The sequence below is a fragment of the Pagrus pagrus genome (assembly GCF_965226575.1).
Source record: "Pagrus pagrus genome assembly, chromosome: 1".
NCBI lineage: Eukaryota > Metazoa > Chordata > Actinopteri > Spariformes > Sparidae > Pagrus > Pagrus pagrus.
This window is the reverse complement of record NC_140185.1, coordinates 31251470-31274055: the sequence shown is the minus strand read 5'-3', so window position 1 is coordinate 31274055 and position 22586 is coordinate 31251470. Positions and strand designations below refer to the sequence as shown.

General features: G+C 41.8%; 1 protein-coding gene across 3 annotated transcripts in view; it reads right to left on the bottom strand.

Annotated features, from left to right (window-relative positions):
- The window catches only part of unc13c (unc-13 homolog C (C. elegans)), a 105603-nt gene that overhangs the window by 47529 nt on the left and 35488 nt on the right, over nucleotides 1-22586 (bottom strand). For all 3 annotated transcript variants that reach the window (XM_084351471.1, XM_084351472.1, XM_084351473.1), the window contains 7 exons: nucleotides 21517-21686; nucleotides 19053-19168; nucleotides 18584-18747; nucleotides 13478-13634; nucleotides 12927-12995; nucleotides 4217-4306; nucleotides 3012-3140 (listed from right to left, as the gene is read on the bottom strand). In XM_084351471.1, the coding sequence (XP_084207597.1) occupies nucleotides 3012-3140; nucleotides 4217-4306; nucleotides 12927-12995; nucleotides 13478-13634; nucleotides 18584-18747; nucleotides 19053-19168; nucleotides 21517-21686 (895 nt within the window). The remainder of the gene's footprint in view (nucleotides 1-3011; nucleotides 3141-4216; nucleotides 4307-12926; nucleotides 12996-13477; nucleotides 13635-18583; nucleotides 18748-19052; nucleotides 19169-21516; nucleotides 21687-22586) is intronic.

The following is a 22586-nucleotide window of genomic DNA, read 5'->3' as shown; positions in this document are numbered from 1 at the left end:
GCGAAGCTGATGCCTTTTTCTTCTGCTGTGGAGGAAACATTGATGGAGAGGCTGTCAATTGTGAAACTGTGGTGGACGAAGATGTAATTAGCCAAAGTGTCTATCTCTCCGGTTTGGTAATTGCTTACAACCCCTCAGGCTGTTTAAACAAAGGAAGCTTATTATTCAACTTTTGAGCGGATTGCCGCTATTATCTTGAAAAAAAAACCATTATCTTCTGTGGTGTGGAGGCCATTCTCCTTGGGAAGTAAACCGTAAAATAATCAGGCGGGGCTGCCTGTTGCCTGCTCATGACTCGGCCGAGCTAAAGCAAGCAAACTTGTGCCGGGAATCACGTGTTTGGAGAAGCAAACCATAACTGAGGACTGGGTGATGCTGTGTTTCTTGAAGTAATTAAGTCGGTGTGTTCTGAACATGAGAACATGCCTCCAGCCTCTCATGGCATGTCAGTGATACATTCTCTCATGAGGAGGCAGTATGGCAGTTTGCTTTCATGCCAGGTGAAATGTAGTTTTTGTGCTCACACATCCATCTGGACTTTTGAGAGGCAAAAGAGCCCTAAAATAGATGAGATGGTGATTTGCATCAGGTAAGTGCCGCCTAGTGCTTGGCTGCTTTTCCTGACTATATCTTCCTGAGAAGGTTGAAGTCCTTGATGCAAAGTTTGCAGGAGATGCAGTGCAGGTTTTTATTGCCGGGTAAATGTCAGTCCTGATATACAGTCTATTGATTTCCAGCCATGCTGGATTGAATTTATATTTTCCCGGTATTGTCACACATCAACACAAAGCATACTAAAGCTTGAAGGGAAGGCACGATGTCAGGTTTATGACAGGCTGAGGGTGATAAAGGAAAGAGGGTAACAGAGGAGATGTGAGGTGACAGTTTTTAGCTTGAGTTTCTGACAAGTGAATTAGGAAAAGCCTTGAAGTAATAACTGTATTCAATAGTAATGATTTTTTAAGGACTAGCACTATAAAAAGGCAGATTCTTCAGGCATTATAATATATAATTTTAAAGATATAATATAAAGCAGTTCCACATTAAAATGCCTTGGACTAGAATGTTGTTAAACGTTTCCTTGTGTTCTTAAATCCCAAATTTTTCCAACCGTTTTCCAACCCGGGGAAATCAGCAATTTTACTCAAGATAACGCTGTGTTTCATTTGGCCGCCTGTTGTTATGACTTCCGGGGAAACATCAGATGATCCGTCACAGAGTGAGAGAGGAAGTGGGTGAACGTGACTTAATGAACCGTGGATAACACATCACCTCATCTGTGAACATCTCTGCCTCGGTAACGTCAGAAAGATTTTCATCATCAATGCTGGATTTTTTTATCAATGAAGACAACACCGGCGATGATCCAACACTACTTCACGACTTCACACTCAAGTCTTTTGTTTTTATTTATTTGATTGAGAGACCTCAAGCAGCTTTAATACATACTGCCAGTTTACAATAGCTACATGATGCAGGTAGTAAGTTCTTAAAGACTCCATTGGGTGTCAGTTCTCTACTGGGTATTGCCTATCTGCCTGGCTCATTACCAGACGATGAGAAGCTAGTTTGCAGATGAAATGTTATTGTATGAATGTACGGAGCAGGCATGCTGTGGTTTCCTCTCACACTGTGTTTACTCATCAAATCAATATTCAGAAATTCAGAAAGATTATATCAAAGAACCTTTACAATAACAGTAAACACAGCCTGGATTTTATTACTCTGCTTGCCATTTTTCTGTTTGTGCTATTCATGAATACAAATCCTGTCATTAGAGATTGTTTTATAATATCTTTTTGAGTGTTTGCTCTGGATGGGCCAGCAGTGGGCCGGGTTATGGCTTTCAAACCCAGGGAAGCCATAACAACAACTATAATGAAAGAAGCGACACGACACTGAAGCTAAACAGGTGGCCGACAAATCCCACATTACAAAAGAGGTGAACAACTGCAGCATTGGTATTCAGCTTTTCAGCCTCTGCTGAAAAAGGGTAAGCCCAGGGTGAGTGATAAGCACTGAGACAGGATTTCGACCAACTGATAAAAAAAGCTCATTGTTTAAGACAAGACACCAGATGTAAAACCCTCAGAGCAAAGTCTGCCTCTCTGTTCTTTGTCTTTAAAAAGAAGCTGGAATTTGCAATAACTGCAGCCACAAACGTGCATCCATCTGAGCCTTGATGCCTCACAAACATTTGCCAAAATTGCGTGCGTGTGTGTTGGTGTCTCTCTGCTAGGTTTGGTCATGTTATGTGAATCCATTTATGACTTATGTGCCTTTTTGTTGAAGCCACTCCCACTTCCTTTTAAACCAACCAGCTAATCTCGCCAGTGCTATACGACACACACCTGCACACACGTATAAACTTGGCGAATGGCAAATTTTTTTGTGGAATGACCGACAAACCAACCGTCAGAGCGAGCTACAGAGCTGTGACAAGCAGCAAACATACAATGCCTATGTGATTCCTGCTGTGTTTCAGGAGGCAGAGGAGAAAGTGATTTAGTCGAGTGATTGACCAATGACGAATGATTAACAAGTTACTTTGTGACGATGCAGCAGTCAAGGAAGGTGATGATTCAGATTTTGAATCTGATGCACTGGGTCAATGCAAACAGCCTTACTTTGATTCAACTCCAACACTATCCATGTCTTATAACGTGGCACGTTGCCCTTTTCCTCATCTTTCTGACACAAATGAATTCATGCACAAGCTATTTTGGACTAACTCTTCTTTATTTTTGCCAAATCGTGTTTATGTACGACTTAACTAAACTTTAAGGCTTCAAGATATATGCAAACTAAAATCCAAGAGAGAATTAAGTGTTACAGCTGTATGTGCGATGAATACGAGACGTACAGAGATCTCAGCCTTTGGCTGTTTTTCACTTCCTGCATAGCATGTGAGTTTGCAGAGTCTACATGTGTGTGTGTGTGTGTGCACCGACTTTAATGAGCTGAAATGGTTGATTAGTAGTCACAGTCAAAATGATCTGGAGGCTGTTTACCTGGTCCAGGAGTTGGTTGTATAATTCATGACAGTTATCAAAAATGTATTTGTATGTGGAGTCAGAGCACGCTTTCACGCAGTCCTTCACCACCTGGCTGGCTCTCGGTGGACTCTGGAGCTCTTGTACCTGCAAACACAAATTCACAACCATTATAAAGATGTATACTTTCAGGGGAAGTGTGTTCTCCTGGGTCTCATAGCAGTTTATATAAATCAATGACAGTTACTGTGACTTTAGTGCATTTCTGTGTATAGTACTATCCATCAGTGAAGTGATACGATCATATTACATGTTTGAAATATTAATCCACATATATAACTTTCTTGTGGAAAGGGGGCAACCTTCTTACATCTATTATGTATATCGTAATTGACATGTGGCCAGACCGGCATTTAGATGTGGGTGCATTATATCTTATAGTAAAACTGTAGCTCCTGTGTATGAGCAGCGGTGTGTGTATACACGGTAAAGCCCAGCATGGGCATGGCACAGACTGAAAGCTTTGATAACTTGAAGTGACAGTTTTCATTCCTTTGCTCACAGCTGCCATCTTAGCTATGCCTCAGTGCTCCGCCGCTACACCCCCACTCCCGCCAAAAGAGAGCCTGAATGGAGCCGAGCTTTTCATATAGCGGACGACAAGTCAAGTCAAGGCATGCTGCTGGGGGGAGATGGAGGAAACAAGACAGAGCTAGAAGCATTTTAAAGATGGAGGCTTACTGTGGTGTGCAGGTCAACACACATTAGGCAAACAACAACCCCATTGCATCCGCATGCACTCAAATATATTGCGCAACAATACATCATTTGGATTTGAATGGTCAGTACTGTAGAGAGGGAGAGGCTATCAGGATTTATGACTTTGAATTGATTTCATCTAAATGACACCTGCCTAAAATCAATGCTGGTTTATGTTTATAAATGAATGTTGGGAGATTTTACAACTACGACCAATATTGCAGTTGTCCCAGTCAACAGCACAGCACTTCTGTGCTAAAATGTTATTAATGACATGTATTTTAGATGTCTACAAAGGTTAGTTAGCACTGTGCTCCATCATCATTTATCACGTTTATGTTTATTTCAATTTTCTCTTAAATTGAGTGCCATGCTCCCTCGTCGCCCTTCAACTCCACTTATACGACCTGCACACTCTCTCTCTGTCTCTCTCGCACACACACGTGCATGCTACAGTACAGTACCTTCATCCTGAAGAAGGTGATGCTGGTCAGGAGATCAACAGTGGACTTGAGATCTTGCAGACGCTCTGGGTTTCCAGCTGGGAAATTATCCTGGAGGAAGACAGAGAGAGAGAGGGGAAAAAATAACGTGAGGAGAGAGGACATCTTGTTGAAAGCAGGCTTTTAACATCACACCCCCCCCACACACACACATACACACCACTCACACACACAAACACACATCACATAGCTTTATTCGAAAACATTGAAATTGATTACAGAGCAACGCCCAGCAATCATAACGAAATGACTGTCTGTCTAATCGTTTAGTGGACAAGGGAGGTCTCTGCTGATGAAAACCTCTATTTCGGGGCCATGAAGTCATCAGGCAGTGCAGAGCAGCGTGACGGGGAGCATATAAAGCCCTGACAGCCCTGAGGAAAGGCATCACTGCCCCATACATTATCCTACTTCTTGTACTCTCTCAGTACTCCTAATAAAATGTTGCCTGTTTTCTATCCCCCCCTCTACCTTGTCAATAAATGCACAACAGAGATTCAGGGAAATGGAGCCAAATCTTCACAGCAGCCTCCAGGCTTGACAACACAAGGTCTATCTGAGATCAAGGCCAATCAGAGGAAGCAAAACTCGCCCAACATCTTTTGGACGTGAGCGGTGTGAGAGGTTGTTATTGGGCTGATAAATGATTCAAGATGACGCGTTTTCAAAGACGAGGCTAAACGGACAATAGAGAACAATTGTTCAGTACAACCTGAAAAACAATAAATGTAGTTGGCCTGTTAATGCTTTACTGACAGTCAGCTGTTCACTGAGAGCTTACAGCGTATTTCTCTACACCCATGATTTAATAAAACTCTGACTTTTGAGAGGTGAAAGTGTAGTCTCCAATAAAGATAAACCTTAACAGCCTCCAGGCAAACAAGCCTGACACACAGCCTGCAAACAAATGTGGAACAGTTATACAATATATAGCTGCTGATGGGAAAAACAGAAAAGAAAATCAGTTTTTGAGCTGTTTTCTTTTTGCCTCAGAAAAAATGCGGTTTGCATCACTCCCTGTTATATGAGCAATATAGGTCGTATTATTACATCATTTCTTTCTAGCTAAAAAATAACATTCAATTTCTTTAAAATATGATTAAGAAGCTCTAGCAACCTGTCCAATCCAGTCCTAGGCAGACTCCTTCTAATATAATACCTTCAGTTACAGGCAAAGAAAAGTATTTTCTTGCAGCCGCTGTAGCGCCATCAGTCACACTCACAGTATGGGGCCTTCATCAGTGCCATCAGTCACTACGCTTTCTCTCTGCGCTGACACCGAGCTTTCTCTTTCAACAACCTCACATACATGTAGCCTTCAAGAACAGGTGAAACCATCAGTCCGTCTGAAACATGGACTCCATAGCTCGCGCTGCAACCTTGGATGCCACCATCTGTAAACATCCTGAAATCACTGTGCGGGAACTGTTGTCACAGCACTTCAACGTGTGTTTTATCTGTTTGTTTTGGGGGATAGGAACTGCAGCTTTTATAGAGAGAAACTAATTAAGACTGCGGTGTGATTTTTGTTGCTAAAAAGTCATTCTGATAAATGAAGACAGCTAATCCACTAAGGTCCCTGCATTTCTCAAGTGATGTCAAACTTATCTGTGCTTTCTTGCTTTCCCAATAGGCAGTAACATCTTTATCTCGGAGAGCAAAACTACCTATGAAAGAGCTGAAATTGCACAATAAACTGCAACTTTCACCACACCCAGTCTGAATTTCAGTGATAGTGGAGGTCTGATTCAAAGGGTCTACTTAGTTTGGAAATGAAATGATTTGTAAAATCAGCAAACACAATCTTATATCACATTCTGTACATTTAAATGAAAAAAAAAGCCTCACTGCAGCATTTTAGATGTTAATTAGTGGATCCTCTGACATCGAAAGGTAATCTAGCTGTGTAATTACAGTGATTGAAATCAAGTAAAGTCAAGGGCTCATTGACACTCATTATAGAAGCTGCAAAAGAGGTAGGTGGGTTCCACACAAAAAAACAAATGTCGACATGCAAAATGTTATGATCAGCCACCAATCTAATTTGATATTTCCTAACCTGTTTTGATTGCAGATGGCACGGGTGCACGGAAATGCATTAATTATTGGCTACAGCTGTGTAAAGCAAGGAGCAACTGAATGGGGTTTATCTAAATTATAATCACAGCTTCAGGCCGGGAACCAAGTTCTGGATGCTTTAATAGATTAAAAGCAGCATGCACTTTCGAACCGGTTGAAGCATTGTTTTACAAAACTCACTATTGCTGATCAGCATACAAAAATGATTCATCCAGTGCCTGACTTTACAAGAAGTGACAGAACTTTGTCCACCTCTAACAAGTCGCTAGGTCTGAATACACAAAGACCAGAGTAGAGGAACTCCAACTTCATCAGCAGAAAAAAAAAAAAAAACCCAAGGAAGAGAAGCAGATTTATTGCCCAGAAGCAGGCAAGCATACTAAAAAAGCAAAGCATCCATCTCTGAGCCAAAAGTAGAGACAGCATCAGCGTTGCCTTCCAAAGATGACAGAAAGTCCATTATGAGATGGGACGAGAAGTGAGTGATGCTGATGAGCTTTTAGTTCTTTGTCTTTGTTCTCGTCTAAATTGAATATTATGTTGGGCCAGTGCCTACACTGAGTGCAAAACTCCAGAGCAGGAACTGCTTATTATCCAAATTAAAAGAAATATATATACACCGCACAGCTTCATGATTACCATGTATGAATATCACTGTATTTTAACACTAGTAAAATGTCCCAATATGTGATGTAACTCTGGGTTGAAAGTTCAACTCTGAATGGATGATTGTACCTGTTATGTGTGGTCTGCTCTTTGGAGAACACAGAGGCAGCGGTATGACTAAAATAAAGTCAGTGGTCAAACACCGGTTAGTACAGTTAATCATGTGGAAAAAGGGATCAAAAGCAGTCAGGCACTGACGGGCACTGGACCTCAAGCTGGCCTCAGGAAGAGGAACAGGTCACCCTGAACTCTGAGCATTCTGAGGGAAGGCATATGCCACAGAATATGTGTATGCGTGTGTGCATTTATGTGTCTTTTGAAGTGATAAGGTGTAGATGGTAATGGCTTTATATTTTAGATATTCTTTTAAAAAATGAGGCATCTCTTTAGCTCCACTCAAAGTTTCTGAACTACCTGCTGTTTTAAGGGTCTCATCATGTTGTCACCATGTATGAACAGTGAATATCAGTTTCCTTCTCAGTTTGCTTTGTAGCAGAACTTCACACATTTGAGTTTTTTGTCCTTTCAATAACTTTCAGTATTTCTTTTTATACCCATCGGAGTTGGCACGGAGGTTTCCTTATCTCCTCCGAAAGGTGATACCAGCTTGTCTCTTGTGCTTCGCTTTCTAAAATTTCCACTTTCATTAATTTCAAAAGGGTTAGCTTTGGATTACGCAGGTTTTGCTCTGCAAAGAACAAGATAATCCCAAATATTTGCAACTATGCAGATGCAGCTTTGTTCTCTAAACATTTTCCTTCTCCAGAAAACAGAAAATTATATTTGTCTCCCATGTGTGGATGACAGAACCGTGTGCCATAGAAGCATACAACCAGCCCTCTATGTACAAATAATCCTTGCCAGTAAATGTTGCTATTATAAGCTTCTGCAATCCATGGTCAAGTTTAAAGTTTTTTGCGTCATACGCATCATATAAACATGTCTACATCTTTATATGATGCCTCTGTCATGTCACATTCGCATTACATGTATATGAGTTGATTTTCATCTCGGGAGATGAAGGGAGCGATGGGGGCGGTACAGCAAGACGTAAACGGCTGTCATGCAAGGACCGTTGTTCAAGGCAGCATTTCAAGCGTGAAACCACTCAATATTTTCAAGGAGACATCAGGACATTTTCTGTTTGTGGCAACCAAACAGGATATTTTTGATGGGATGTCGGGACGTTTACTAGCCGTGTTGGTGACAGAACCGGGTAAGCCCAATAATGATATTTTTCTGGCCCTAACCAAATGTTTTTATTGTGCCTACCTAACCAGACCATAAACACAACTGAAAATTTAACCTGAAGTTGCAACACAAAGACAAGTTTTAACATATCTGCGGTTTGCAGCATCAGCAACATTTGTTCTGGCGATTGGGTTGGGATATTGATCCCAGAATTATAATGTTTTATTCATGTGTTGCTTTATCCAAGGCTCGATATGACTGAATATGACATAATCCTGCTGTAAAGAGCTACAGGTACATTGTGGAACGAGATTCCTCTCTATGATCTTTTTTACTGAGGGAGACCGCAGGATCTCCTGCAACACAGAAAGCACCAAAACCAGCTGTTTGCATTAAGTAACCTTTTCTCTGAAGACCCACTATAATACTGCACAGACTTCCATTTTTCAAAGAATAGCGCATATCTCCCAGGGGTGCTTACTGAACAAACAGCACTTTATATCAAACTGTCCAAACTAAGGCAACAGCCCAAATCCCTCGTAGCCTGCTCTGAATGCTGGTACTTTTATGTGCGACCCGGAGGAGCCTGCAAACCCCAGCTGGGACAGACTGGCTGTACACTGTGTGTCACTGTGTATCAGGGATGTTTGAATAAAGTTTCATGGGAAGAAATGCATATGTAGCAAAATGTAGAGTGGCAGCTGCACCCCTGCTCCCTCTCCTCTGATTCGAGCCCTCAGTTTTACAAAAGCAAACTCAATCTCCCTCAGAATATCATTACAGGGAAATCCATACGGTGAGCGGGTGGAGTAGCCACATCTGAATCTTATTACTGTCCAACAGTGTCAAGGCCGGCTCTGTGGGACGGCTGGGGGAAAGTGAAAGGAGAAAGAGAGAGTATGGACTGTTTAGATGTGCATGTGTGTGAGGGTGAACCACTGGTCTGTGGCAGGCTTGACAAGGGAGCAGCAGGGCAGTGCTGGCAGGTGAAGCCAATGTGATATTCTGTGACTGCTCTCAGCGAACGTGTCATCACCAGACAGCCAGGCCATCTGAAAAATAAAGGAGGCCATCTCCCCTTTACTTAACCCTCTCTCTCCTGCTCTGCCACCCACCCACCATGCCTCCTTTCACTCTTCATCTGTTTCTCTTTTCCACTCTCTCCAAATCCATCTCCTTCCCTCCAACTCACTCGCTCTTTGTCCAAATCCCGTCTCCTCCAACTCTCTCTCTCTGTCTCTGCTCGTTTCATCCAACTCTCTTTTTTCCAGATCCTCTTTATCCCTCCCTCACAATTTGCAACTCCATTCACTGTCTCCCTGAAGTCTCGCTATCTACTTGCTGCCCTTCCTATCATCCTCTCTTTTTTTTTTGCTTTTGTAGGCAGACAAGCAGGATCTGCTGCCATCAGGGTGTGTCTCTGTAATCACACGTGGCTTCACACAGCCAGCCGTGGCAAAGAACAGGGAAACTAAAGCAATCAGCCACTCAACGACACAGTGCCTTTTGCGTCACATTAAAGGTGAGAGGGTCATCTTACAGTTACAGTTCACAGTGTCCTGCCACCAGCTGGGGGAGAGGTGTGGAGATGTGTGTGTGTGTGTGTGTGTGTTTGGATGCTCAGGTGCATCCTTGTGTGAGAACAGCAGTTTGACTGTCTGCCCGTTTGTATTATGTGCCTGCATGTGAGCGCGTGGGCACACATGTGAGCGTAGAGGGTCAGGCAGATGAGTGTGTGAGCGTGTTTGTGGTGGTGGTGAGTGGTGTCTAACAGGATTAGCTCTCCTGGGATTGTTCTGGAAGATTACGGACTGTAGCTATGTCAGGGTTTTAATCTGCCTGAGTAAAATACATCTACACCCTAAGTGGACTGTGAGTGGCAGAGCTCTGGAAATTAGAGATTAATTTCTGATTCCAGTTTCTTGTTTAATGTAAACCGTACATCTTTTATCTTATATTTAGGTCAGATTACATTATGGAAGGATAACATTTTAATTAATCCCCTATTTATCTGGGGCCAATTTGATAGGGTGTGAGGGTGGTACAGAAACTTGATAACGCAAATCTTGTAATTCTATTTAAACTGGCAATAGACAAATCATTTTTAAGTAAATGTTAATTGCACAATATAATACAGAATAATGAAATCATTGCCGTTTACATTGGTTCCCTATGAACTTCACTATCTCCCACCTGGTACACGGTCACACAGGAAAAAGAAAAGCTTAACTGGCGATCCGTTTGTATTATACACTAAATAATTAAATAAAGTCACATTCTGTGTTGTGTTGTTGTCATCTCTGACCCTGAGGAAAATGGAAACAATCCAGTTGACTTTGCAACGGCGGTGCCAACAATAATACCACCCGCAAACGCTGCGAGAAAAAGTTTTCTGTTGACACTTTAATTCAAAATAGCTTTTAAGTTATATCTTATTTTATTTAACTACATGTACGACCCCTGATTCCCAAAAAGTTGGAATACTGTAAAACAGAAATACAACAGCAAATCCTTTTTGACATATACTCTACTCTACTCTATATACTATACTAAGACATTATATTAATTATTTTACTTCATTCACTTCACTGATTTTGGTAAATATTTTAAAATATATGCTCAAAAAACACCTGTGTGGAAGATTCCACAGGTAATCAGGGTCATTGGTAACAGTATCATGGTTGGGTGTGAAAGAGGCATCCTTGAAAGGCTCAGTCATTCATAAGGAAGGATGCAGCGAGGTTCACCACTTTGTGAAATAAGGATATTACTACATGGGCTAGGGAACATTGTAAAAATGTTGTCGGTAAACACAATTTGTTCACAAATGATTACGGCGCCCCAACTTTTTGGAAAATGGTATTGTCATTTTATATAAAATATAATTCTCTCTTTTTTATAATAAGACTAGGCTACATGAATAAGCAGGTACAGTATATCTATCACTGGTACAACAAAGTGCAAAGTAGCAAGTCATGGAAGACATGCCAAATAGGTGAACTCAGAGTACAGAGACAACATGTACTGAGCCATCAGATGGTGTCAGACAGCACTCTACTTTAAACATAGCAACAGCAGGTCAACCAGAAAATTCTCTATATAAAAAGGTACAGTGAAGCTCGCTAACGGATGTTTCCTGGTGCTCATCATTCAGTGACTATCACCAACGAATGACAATGAAGGATGAACCTGTATCATACAACAAATAGGACTACGAGTGTGATCGACTCAGTGGGGGATGAAAAGCCATTACACCTGTTTACATAGAAAATGTATCTCCCCAGCATGCGTTGACGTTTGTAATGGACAAAACATCACAAACACATTTCACTGTAATGTCCAGTTCATCACTTAGGCTTGAACAATGACTGTGCCATAGATAGACAGTGCTATTTAAGGAGAGAAGGTTTGCGTTTTAAAAATAATAGATTATATACATTTTATAAATAGTCCTAATGACTATGTAGAGTTATCAGCTGCTGTTCCTACAGGCCATCTTGCCTTATTGCAGAAGGAGCTTACAGAGTTTAACTGTCCCCCCCCCTCTCTTCACTCCCCTCGGTGCATCACCTTGCTTTCTGCTGCAGTGTGTATGGTTAAGTAGCTAGCAGTTGATTGTGATGCCTCTGACATTGGATGCTGCAGCCTAATCGCCAAAATGATGCTCTTACAAATTCTTTTAGAACAACACATTTGTTTTTTTACATTAGTGATGGCCAACTTTTAATCAATCTGTAGATGTTATACCCAACATATAGACACGTGAGAGTACACAGCATAGGTTACAGATGTTTACAAGGTGTGCAATACCCTAAATCGATGAATTACCATGGAAGAGAGAGTGCTGGACTCTCATGACAGGGTCTATTTATTGGACCATGAGGACCCCTATTTCCTGAGAAGCCGTTGGACACTGTGGGCTGATTATCGATATTTATGTGCCCGGCGACACCACTGGCTACAGTCTGCTGAAAATCGCAACAGCACTTCATTCATCATTCAGTTCACTTGTAACAAAGTTTGATTCGATCATTTCTGGTTTTCCATGATATGAAGTCTGTCTGTTTTCATATGTATCTATCTTGAATATCTGCACTTCACACAAGTCTTTCATCATCATCACAGCTTAAAGCCTTCAAAGCCATATAAATTAAGTTGTTAACACTATGATAAAATGAATGCGGCTCATGTGATGCTATAAAATGTCATTCTTGGTATGACATCACCACATCTAGAATGACATTTACTTCACGCGTGTGTCCTGTGTGATTACACTGTGTGATTCAAATGAGGCAAACAGGCATAAAACACACACTGAGCTGTTCCCAAAAAACGAAGAGAATCCAGTCTGTAACCACATTTGGAGGGCAGCAGACGCACATTTGGCCTTCACATCAAAGCGTAAATAGATTGCTGCTCCAAGCCAGATATAGTAAGCACACGGTGTACTGTAAACAGAGTTGAATCAACCTTGAAACGCATATCAAATCAACCAGGTGGCAGGTGGCTTAGATGGTAACAGTTTGTTCAAAAGTACAGTCAGTTTAAAAGGATGTAAATACCAAACAGAGCGTACTAAATGGCAGACTGCATTTTCACAGGAGAAGTGTTGCTGCCGTCTGTCTACATAATATTAATGTGTAATGATCCTGGCTTTTGAAGTACCAAACATCACAGGGCCAAACATGAACGTTACTTTAACAAACACACCAGAAGCAAAAAAAATCATACATACCCGATATTTGGAGAGGTCGATCCTCAGTGAGTTATGCAGCTGATCCAGTAATTTGACAAATTTCTCCCTCTGTCAGGATGAGACGGCCATGATTTAGTCCAAAGTGTGACCACACCCGAAGAATTGTGTCAAAAAATTTATAACACTGCGTGGCTGGTAGCATTGCACTGCCGGCAGTGATTCATTTATACTTCCTGGAACAAAATTTAGAGCTTTAGCTCCATTGCCAGACTCGGCTTACTGCCTGGAAATATTATTTGATGCCTTACAACATTAGCTTATTAAAGGCTCAATCAGAGAGCACTGGCAACCTTTGAGATTTTGTTGATTTCAAGTGCGCAACTCGCTTTAGAGAAACAACTCTTAAGAGAATGATGAAAAAGTAGTGATGTCAAGAGTTCATTTTCAAACTTTAAGGTGTGGACAGATGTTACTTAGGTCCAACTGGTGGCCACAGATAACCCACCTGTTTATCTAGCACTATAATGCGATATATCACTGCTGTAATGTCTGTGGATGTCAGACTGCAAGGCAATAATAGCTGCACTTACCCCAAAGTTAGATGCAGCAAACCGGTCAGAAGCGGAGGCAGTGGTTGTGGTGGTGGTGGTGGTGTGGGCGAAGTAGGCATTGATGTTAGCGAGCAGGTTGCTCATCACTGCTGGCACACCGGGACACATGTATTTAGCGGACAGGCAGGAGAAGTGCCTGCAGAGGAGAAAAACATAGCGAATGTAGCATGAGAGGCAGTTCTGTAGCCATTAAGAGATGTTGTTTTCCAGAAAGGATCAACAGACGATATAAAAAAAGGCATTTTGAAAAACAAGATCGACCACACAACCCCAAACAGAGAAAATGAACAAGTAATTGGCTTGCTCTTCACTAATCCTCAAAATCCACAAAGTTATTCAGTGCTGAAAAAGAACATTGTTACCTTGAAATATGAAGCTCAAAAATACCCTATATCCTCTGTCTATCTATTGCTTTGCACTGCAGTAACCACGGTAAAAAATAATACAGTATGCAGAGACACTGCGGTACAGTATTTCTTGATTATTTTCACCTTCTGACTGCAGAGCAGAGAACATATTTTTAATGTTCCAAACAATTACTTCTGGTGGCAGAGTTAGTGCTTAAGTAGTTCACTGGCCTGCTCACGTAGTAATATAGTGTCTTCAGCGACTATCTACAGCAAATGACATCATAAATCACAGGTGTGTAACGAATACTAAAGGACATAATTCTGCAAAGTACTAAACGGAGCAAGAAAGTTTGATTGTAAACCACGCGATCATGCTGGAGCTGAGATAAAATCATATCCAGAGGAAGTGAAGAGAGAAATGTGGATGTTACTGTGAAACATTAAACCTTCTTGTTTGTCTCGCACTGTGAAAAATACAGCCTTGGAAACTGTAAGTGTTTTCTAGTGAGGTGAATTCACACACAGTATGTCAGCGTAGCACAAACTAGATCTCAATACTACGCAGCGGCCTAATATCACATAAGTCATTGTTCCCAGCGGACGGACGGAAGCAGGGGGCCTTTTACTGTTGCAATGCTGATGTCTTAAATCCTGTTTCCTTTTCTTCTGTCTCCAGCACATGTTTAACTCCCTGAACTTTATAACTACACGCACTGAGTTAGGCACATGTATTGCCACTTCAGATTTGTGCTGATCTCCCTCTCTGCGTGTATTTCCCTACACACACACAGACACACATCTCCAACAGCAGTAATTAAATGCTGGAGCCTGAGAGGCCTGGTTTTGAGAAGGGATCTCTGGCTGAGTGAAGAGCATATGCTCATTTTAATACTTCATAATGCTGCTTCACAAGCCACGTGAATGCTTCATTCACTGTAACTCACTCTACCTATAGAGACTGGCTGCCATTTCCATATCGATTCATAGGCACATACAGATTTATGTTATTCTAGAGAAACCACATATAAAAAATATATGTGCGATAATCCCTATGTTTACTTGAACGCAGCAGACAATAATATTCGCGGGGGCTTGTTTTTCAGCCTCTGGCGTGACCCATAGCAACCAAACATCTGGATGCACAGGCTGCTTTTTACTGCAAACATGCCTGAGAGCTTAAAGCCAGGAAATGTAGGCTGAGCTTTATATATATAGCATATTTTTTTAATGCTCTTCCTGAAATCTACGGAAAAACAGAATTCAGTATAATCTGCTGCGTTCCCTATCAACAAAACTCACATTACACTTTGAGCCTAAATGTTGCTTTGACATTTGACACTGATGTTATTCACACCCTGCACTTTCAGATACTGGAGACACAAATTAGTGGGTCGACAATAGAAATAAGCATTTTTTTAATATATTGCATGTTATTAGAGGAAATATGTGTTATCAACATGTTTTTTTTCATAAATATTTTCTTATATCCAGTTGGAGGTGATCATTAGCATCATGAAGCTCAATGCTGAGCATGGAGTACAGAGAAACTAAGAACATACTGCAGGGTGAGGCATTGTTTCAATAAGCCCAAGTGTTAGAAAAGGCGCCGAGTTATGTGGAGTAATGATTATAGATTTACTGAGTGCAGCTCGTACACATACACACACACACACACACACACACACACACACACACACACACACACTCACACACACACACACACACACACACACACACACACACACACACACACACACGCACACACCCCCACACACACAAATAGAAACACAAACATGTTCTCATCGGGAGGCCTATTTAATTACTCTGCTTTCAGCCTCCAAATTACCCAGGAGCACTTGGGGTTAGGCGAGCAGAGAGACTGATGCAAAGAGAGCGATGATGGCATCCGCTCAATTCCCATGGTGCTTTTAGAGCTGGATCTCCTGAGCCAATTTTCAAGAATGAGACGTTCCTTGTCCTAGTGTTACCCTGCCTAGGTTTTTACCAGCGGATGAGACGCACTACCCACACGAATCGTTTTTATGGTCTCAGATAGCTGGGAGAAATGAGAAAAAGATGATGAGGAACAGAGGGGTGGGAGGTAGGGAGTGGTGATAGAGTGAGATGAGGGAAAACGAAAACGAGGGAGGGGTATGTTGGTGGTTGCTGGGGGGGATGGTGGGGGGCACAGGAGGGAGGGTGAGTCTTCACAGCTGCAGTGATTTATGCAGCCATCATGTCAGGAGTGACTGGGAGTCAAGGCTCTGTGATGGAGAAAATGGAAAGAAAGGGGCTTCCATAAATTCCTGATGAAGCTAATAAGCGCAAATCTAAACAAGGTTCATGTCTGGAGAACGCTGAAATAACCACTTACTGTTTCACTGTCTGCACTTAAATAACCTGACAATCCCTCATATGCTGTGAACCCTGTCACACTGAAACGACACCCAGCAACTCCACACCAGCAGCTAGGGTTGGGCTGATGAACGATGCCATCGTCCATCTACTAATCCCTGACCGTCGTAACATCGTGATTTAAAAGGCTTCCCACCACAGAGCACAATTAAGTGGCGTGTCCCCTCAGAGTTGCCGTAGGGCAAGAGTTGTTGTTGTTTGTGATATGTGGGGAGAGGAAATGAAAAGAAGTTGCTGCTCTGTGCACTAACATTACGTCTCCCTGTCCCGTTTATTATTTTCTTATTAAACCAGCTCAGTTAGGCGAACCCAAGACACTCGCACACACACTTAAATTTGTGGCAGCAGTGTTTCTTTTCCCGCAGGCCGCTGTTTCTCTCAGTCATGCCGTTTTTATACAGTGTTGTTAGCTTAGCTTCCTTGGTTAATCTGCCAACGTTGTTTTATGCATATGAGGTTGAACAAAGTTAAGTTACGGACATGTGGTGCAGAGACGAGGACGCTTTTAAACCTGGCACGAGGATGTAATGTCGGTGGTAACGGGAGATAGTTTCCTCTGCAGGGTGAGACAGTTGGAGATTCATGTCAGAGAAACGGTGACAAACAGCAGCGGTTACAGTGGTGAGCCAATATGCAACTGCTGCCTTATGACAATGCTGTGGTGACGTGCTGCCTCAAATTCATAAACAATGATGTCATCGTCCATCACGATGTTTCACTGGAGACATTGTCATATGCCAAATCGGCAGACATTGCCCAACCATCGAAACAAGTTACATACATGTTGTTATTAGCAGCAGTTTCACCCCTTACTGATGTGAAAAATTAACAGAAACCCAATGACGTGTCAAAAATGGTGAATAAAGAAGCTGCTGGGTTGGAAAATGGCAGAGTAGTGGGAGAGGGATCAAACATGCTTGGAGCCTAGTAAAAAAAACTACAAATCAGAAACAGGTTAACATAAACTAACCGAACAAACCATTCGGTTTAATTTTGCTACAGGCCATCAAAACTCCTATTGCACTATGATTATTTTATGGTGCACAATTTTTGAAAATATTCAGCAGACTATAATAACACCATAAAAGCAACACAATTTCTCACTGTTGATTCACCTCAGGGACGCATGCAGGCCAGATTTATGGACATGAAAGCACAAATGTGAGCTGCGCCTTTCATTCAATTTGCCCAACACAATCTGTGTGTAATTAGCATCTGATTTACTAAGGCAGCAGCTAATTACATTGGCGGCTACTGGGACTGCCCAACAAGAGTGTTCTGCAAAAGAAGGAGAGCTTAAAAGGTGCAGTTTGGTGGTGCATTTTTCAAACAGACTGAAATCATAATGTGGTGATGCTGCAGATACTCATTATTACTCACTGAGTTAATTAAATGCAATTGAGGTGATTTTTAGTCAGACTTCTACCAGAGCTCGGCAGGGTTTCAACAAAATAAACTAAATAAAAACAATGTGACTGTCAAGGATTAGAGGAAACGGATCAAGAGGTTATCCCTGCTAATATCCATCCTACTGCTATCCATGCTAATGCTGGTGATCTTGCTAGAATGGCAGTCTGGTTGCGATGACAAAGGATTAAGTCAGACAATTAACTAAACCCCCATTCTCTGTTTGAGAAGCAGCGTTAACCATTTAACAGGAAGCAACACTGACTGAAGTGGGGCTTTAAAGGCTCTCTTAGCCATTTTGCATGCACTTTTGAGACGTTCCCCAACTTAAGTTTCCTGTGGGAGAGGTGGGCGGCACTATGAACATTATATACTGCATACGGGAAACACCGCAACTGAAGTGCACTTGGAGATAAATACATGTAATGTTAGATGCAAGATGTGGATGTACACTTCTGTTGCGGTAACAATTACAGCACATCAGCACTTCAGAATGTTACATGGCATCGCATGACCTTGATCAATAATTTCAATGTTTAATGTGGTGTGTCTTTGCAGGTGTGTGTGTGTGTGTGTGTGTGCACGAGGAGGAAACAGAGATAGAGACATTTATGGATGGACAGGGTCACAGAGGATCAGAGAGACAGAGAGAGGGGGAAACGAGACTGTTTATGTGTGTCCATGATCAATGTGACCTGGGGATGGTTGGGAGTTTTTTCCAGGAGTCCAGCAATTAATCAATCAACTCGAGAGCTCGATAGTACACCTAGCTCTGATTCTGCTGAGGAGACATCTTTACTGCTCCTCTTCTCCTTCTGCTCTCCTTCTCTCATCTCCTTCTCTCCTCCACTCTGCCGAATGAGACAGTGAAGGATTGGTGAGGCAAAAGGCCATAGATCAGGGTGGTACTAACGTCATAGCCTGATAGATGGACTCCACTCCGTATCTCATGGCGAACTCATCCACAATCTCCTGAGACACGTCGTCAAAGTAGACCTTCCACGCCTCGTCCCCTTTCACCTGCGGGATCTTCACCACCCCGCCGTTCTTCATCTCGGTCAGGTAGTGGAACAGGTTCTGTGAGTGGCACGACAGATAAGAGAGAACAGGTTACGGTGACGGAGCACAGTGTCACAACAAGTAACAAAAGTTACGCTCCTTTGTGTGATGTACTGTTGGCCAGATAATGAAGATCCTTATCACAGTTGGAGACATTGTTTTAACTTCGCTATAACTTTTGATTGTTGAACGATCCTGATAGTTTTCTTTCCAATTTAATAACAGCACACTTAATCACAGCGACAACAAAAAAACATCCCCAAGGTTGATGATTGAAGTTGTGTTGAGAGCTAAATCGATCCTAATCACATGGTGACAGTTACCTCATGTAAACAGGTGTACTGGCCGTGAGGAGGAACCACGTTCTCTTCCCCTTTCATCTCCACGCTGATCTTGAGCCTGATGGCACCGGAGACCGCAGACTTGTCTGTCCTTTTATCTGTAGCACACAGCCAAGATAGTTTAGTCATAACTGGAAATCAGCTGCACTCAACGTCTCACCAAGTGTAACTGGCTCATTTCTATTCAAAATAGCACATTACAGTGAATGTCATTACAGTCAATTTCAGTCAAATTGATATACTTATTTTTAGACAACACATCTCATTTCAACAAATCTTAACCAACACATTTTCACTGTTCCCCCTGACAGATTGATTTTTTTTTTTTTACTGTTTCTAAGCAAAACAAAACAAACAAAAAATAGTAGTAAAATAGTAGTAAATACCAATTGCAAGCCACATCTAACTCCATGACATTGTTCTGACGGCCTGTTATTCCGATTTCCCTTTGTTATTTATTCCTCCTATTCCACAAAGACCCACACCTGCTCTGCCTCTGATTGGTGATGAGCTTGTCAGCTTTTTTCAAACGCTTACCATCTAACCATCTATCTGACGTTAACCCTCCCAAGCAACAAACACTAGCCAATCAAAAGGGACATTGAGGTACACAGTAGCTTCACTGTTTTGGTCCTTCTGCTTCCTAGATGATACAGTGGAGGTAAGGTACTATGCCCTCGGAAGACCAGCGAAAAAATTATTTGAAAATAATCCAAAAAGTTTTATTCCATTCAGTCAAAATATAAAGGCCTTGTGTCCTTGACACACTGTAAGAAAATTACAGAGACAAACACCAAAGGATTAAAATCAGAAGAATGACGATGAATGACACAACCTAAAACACAAAAACATTAATGAAAGGAAACATTAATGGCATGTCATCATGTCCTGTAAAACAGGAATGACATCATATCCTTGCTATAACACTGCCTATAACACTGCCTCTGCTCGGTTGCAGGTTTGCAGAAATATTCTGTGCATGCAGACATTAACAAACATCCTGTGTATGCACATGCACTATCCTTCTTGAGTGCTCACATACACACTGACACAAAAATGCAAGCACAAACATTCTTGACTGGTCTGAGAGCTAATGACTCCACAGCTGCTGGGGTTCCTTACAGACTTTAAATGGCCCCCCTCTGTGCTTTCATATACGATTCATCTCTACTGTGACAAATTATTCTCCTCTACAGTCAGTTGGTCAAGAGACAGACAAGTGAAAAATAACAACGTGACAAAGCGTCAGAGACTAACGCAAAAGCCCAGATTGAAGAGGAAGCTGAAGAGGCTTAGAGACGAGAGCAGCTGGAGGGGTGGACACCCACACCGGCAAAGGCATGTTTAAACATTCATTGTGCACATTTAAAAAGGCACAGGGCGGCAACAGTGGACAACAGTGGACAGGAGTCACTATTACCACAAATTGCTTCCTTTTAGCGAGGCAGCCAAACAAAGGCAGCACCCTGCAGTCATAATACTTCCAACAGAAGTGGGAGCTCCCATTATGTTGCCATTCCACCTCATATAGTATGGAAAATATCAGTGATGTATGAGAGCAGAGACAGGAAAAGACCCTGCATCAACAGCATCAGTACCCAAACTGAACCACAGGTCCCTCTGTGGCTTCTCGGCACATGCATATTAATGTTGATATGTTAATGGTGATCTCAACTGGACCACACTTTATCCGACCATACACTTATCCTCATATCCTGTTTAACAGTGTAATGGGGACGTGTAAGGGAAGAGTTTGTTTATGTTCATAGTACACACAAGTAAGCCTTGTACAATATGTCATAATCATAATCATCAAATCACAAAGTTTTTTGGTACAGACTGATGTGCCCATGTTATGAAAGTTGGCAAATTATCGATCATTAATCGATTTTTTATTTATTAATTGAGCAAACAAATTGATTGAGCTATTAATAGTTAAGGTGAAAGGGAGCAGAACAAAAAACAATGAGTCAACAACAAAAAAAACTACTTATGACAAATTGATTGGCAACTGATAATCGATTAACACTTTCAAGCAAAAATGCCAAACATCCTCCAATTTACAGCTTAAACATTTCATGGAAAACAATCAGTGGATGAATCAATAATCAATAAAAGAATCATGCAGCCCAACTGTCAGGCACCAACAGTTGTCATCAAGAGCTGAGTCAGATTTATAGTCCTGCTTAACTTTTAATCACTGAGTTAAATCATAGTTTTGCCATTTTCTTTTCTTTTTTTGTATCTAATAGATTTAATTTAATATGTAATGCAATGCATGGCTGCTTGCATTCAGACAAGATTAAACATTTGAGAAGTTTGGGTACATATCTGCATTTTACAGTATCAAAAAATGTCAATATATCACATAAAGTCTACATTTTATCTGGGTAAGTGCCATAATAACTGCTACCATGATTTCTAGTTAATCGAGCAGGTAACGTACCTAGATTGTACCAAACGTCCATCTCTCCACTGAGAGTGCGAACCTCGATGATGGTCTGGCCCAGGAAGTCATCTGACTCGCGTTTGAAATGCTGCTTCACCCGTGATTTGATGTCGTCGTCCTCGTCCCACACTCGCACCTTGATGCGATCAGTGGCGTTGTGACATTCACTGCAATGTGGGAGATGATTACGCCGGGTCAGAACAAATCACAACAACACGAACAACAACAGCAACAGCATATTGAGTGACAGCTCATCAGGTTGCGGTATCCAGCGGAGCGGAATGACAGGCAAATGCACTATTCAAGCATAAATGCAAGTTCAGACACGCACACTTCCTGACCCTCTTCTAAGTAATCCATGGAGAACAATACTAGCCTGGATTTAAATGAGAGAAAGTGTGGGCGTGTGTGTGTGCACATGAGTGTGTATGAGTGACTGCGCATGTGTATGTGAATATGTGAAGAAGGGCTCTCTGCCTGGAAGGAGGAATTACCCCAAGATACTGCATGACCTTTACACTGCAACTCTATATTTCTCTCTCTCCCAATGCACACTAAACCATCAGAGAGTAGCTGAGTGTTTCATGAGAACGACTGCCTAGCATTCGTACCAAGAATTATTTATTTGTGAAAGCTTTATGTTCATCTCTTTGGTCCCCCCCCTACATCACTGCAGCTGACAGACGTTTCACAATAATGACTCTGCTAAATAGAACAGAGGTGGCCAAAGCACTTAGCTTCAGATGGGGGTCACACTGTTCAACTCTGGAATTAAAACCGACAGATTACATTTTGTTCTAATGACATCTTGGGTGCGACAGCCAGAGAAACACTATCTGCAGTATTTTTTTAACTAATCCCTTTCTGGGGGGAAGCACCGGCTGCTGCCGCTGCTGCATGCTGCTGCTGCTGCTGCACTAGTCTGGGACTTTGCTGTCTGCCAAGCACACAGTAATGTATCGCTCTATTAATCTACATCCCTGTAGTAATGGGAAAGAGTTTTATTACAGTCACCACTGGAGTCTCATTACAGGTGTGCAGCCTTGTTTGCAACAGGCATAGGACAC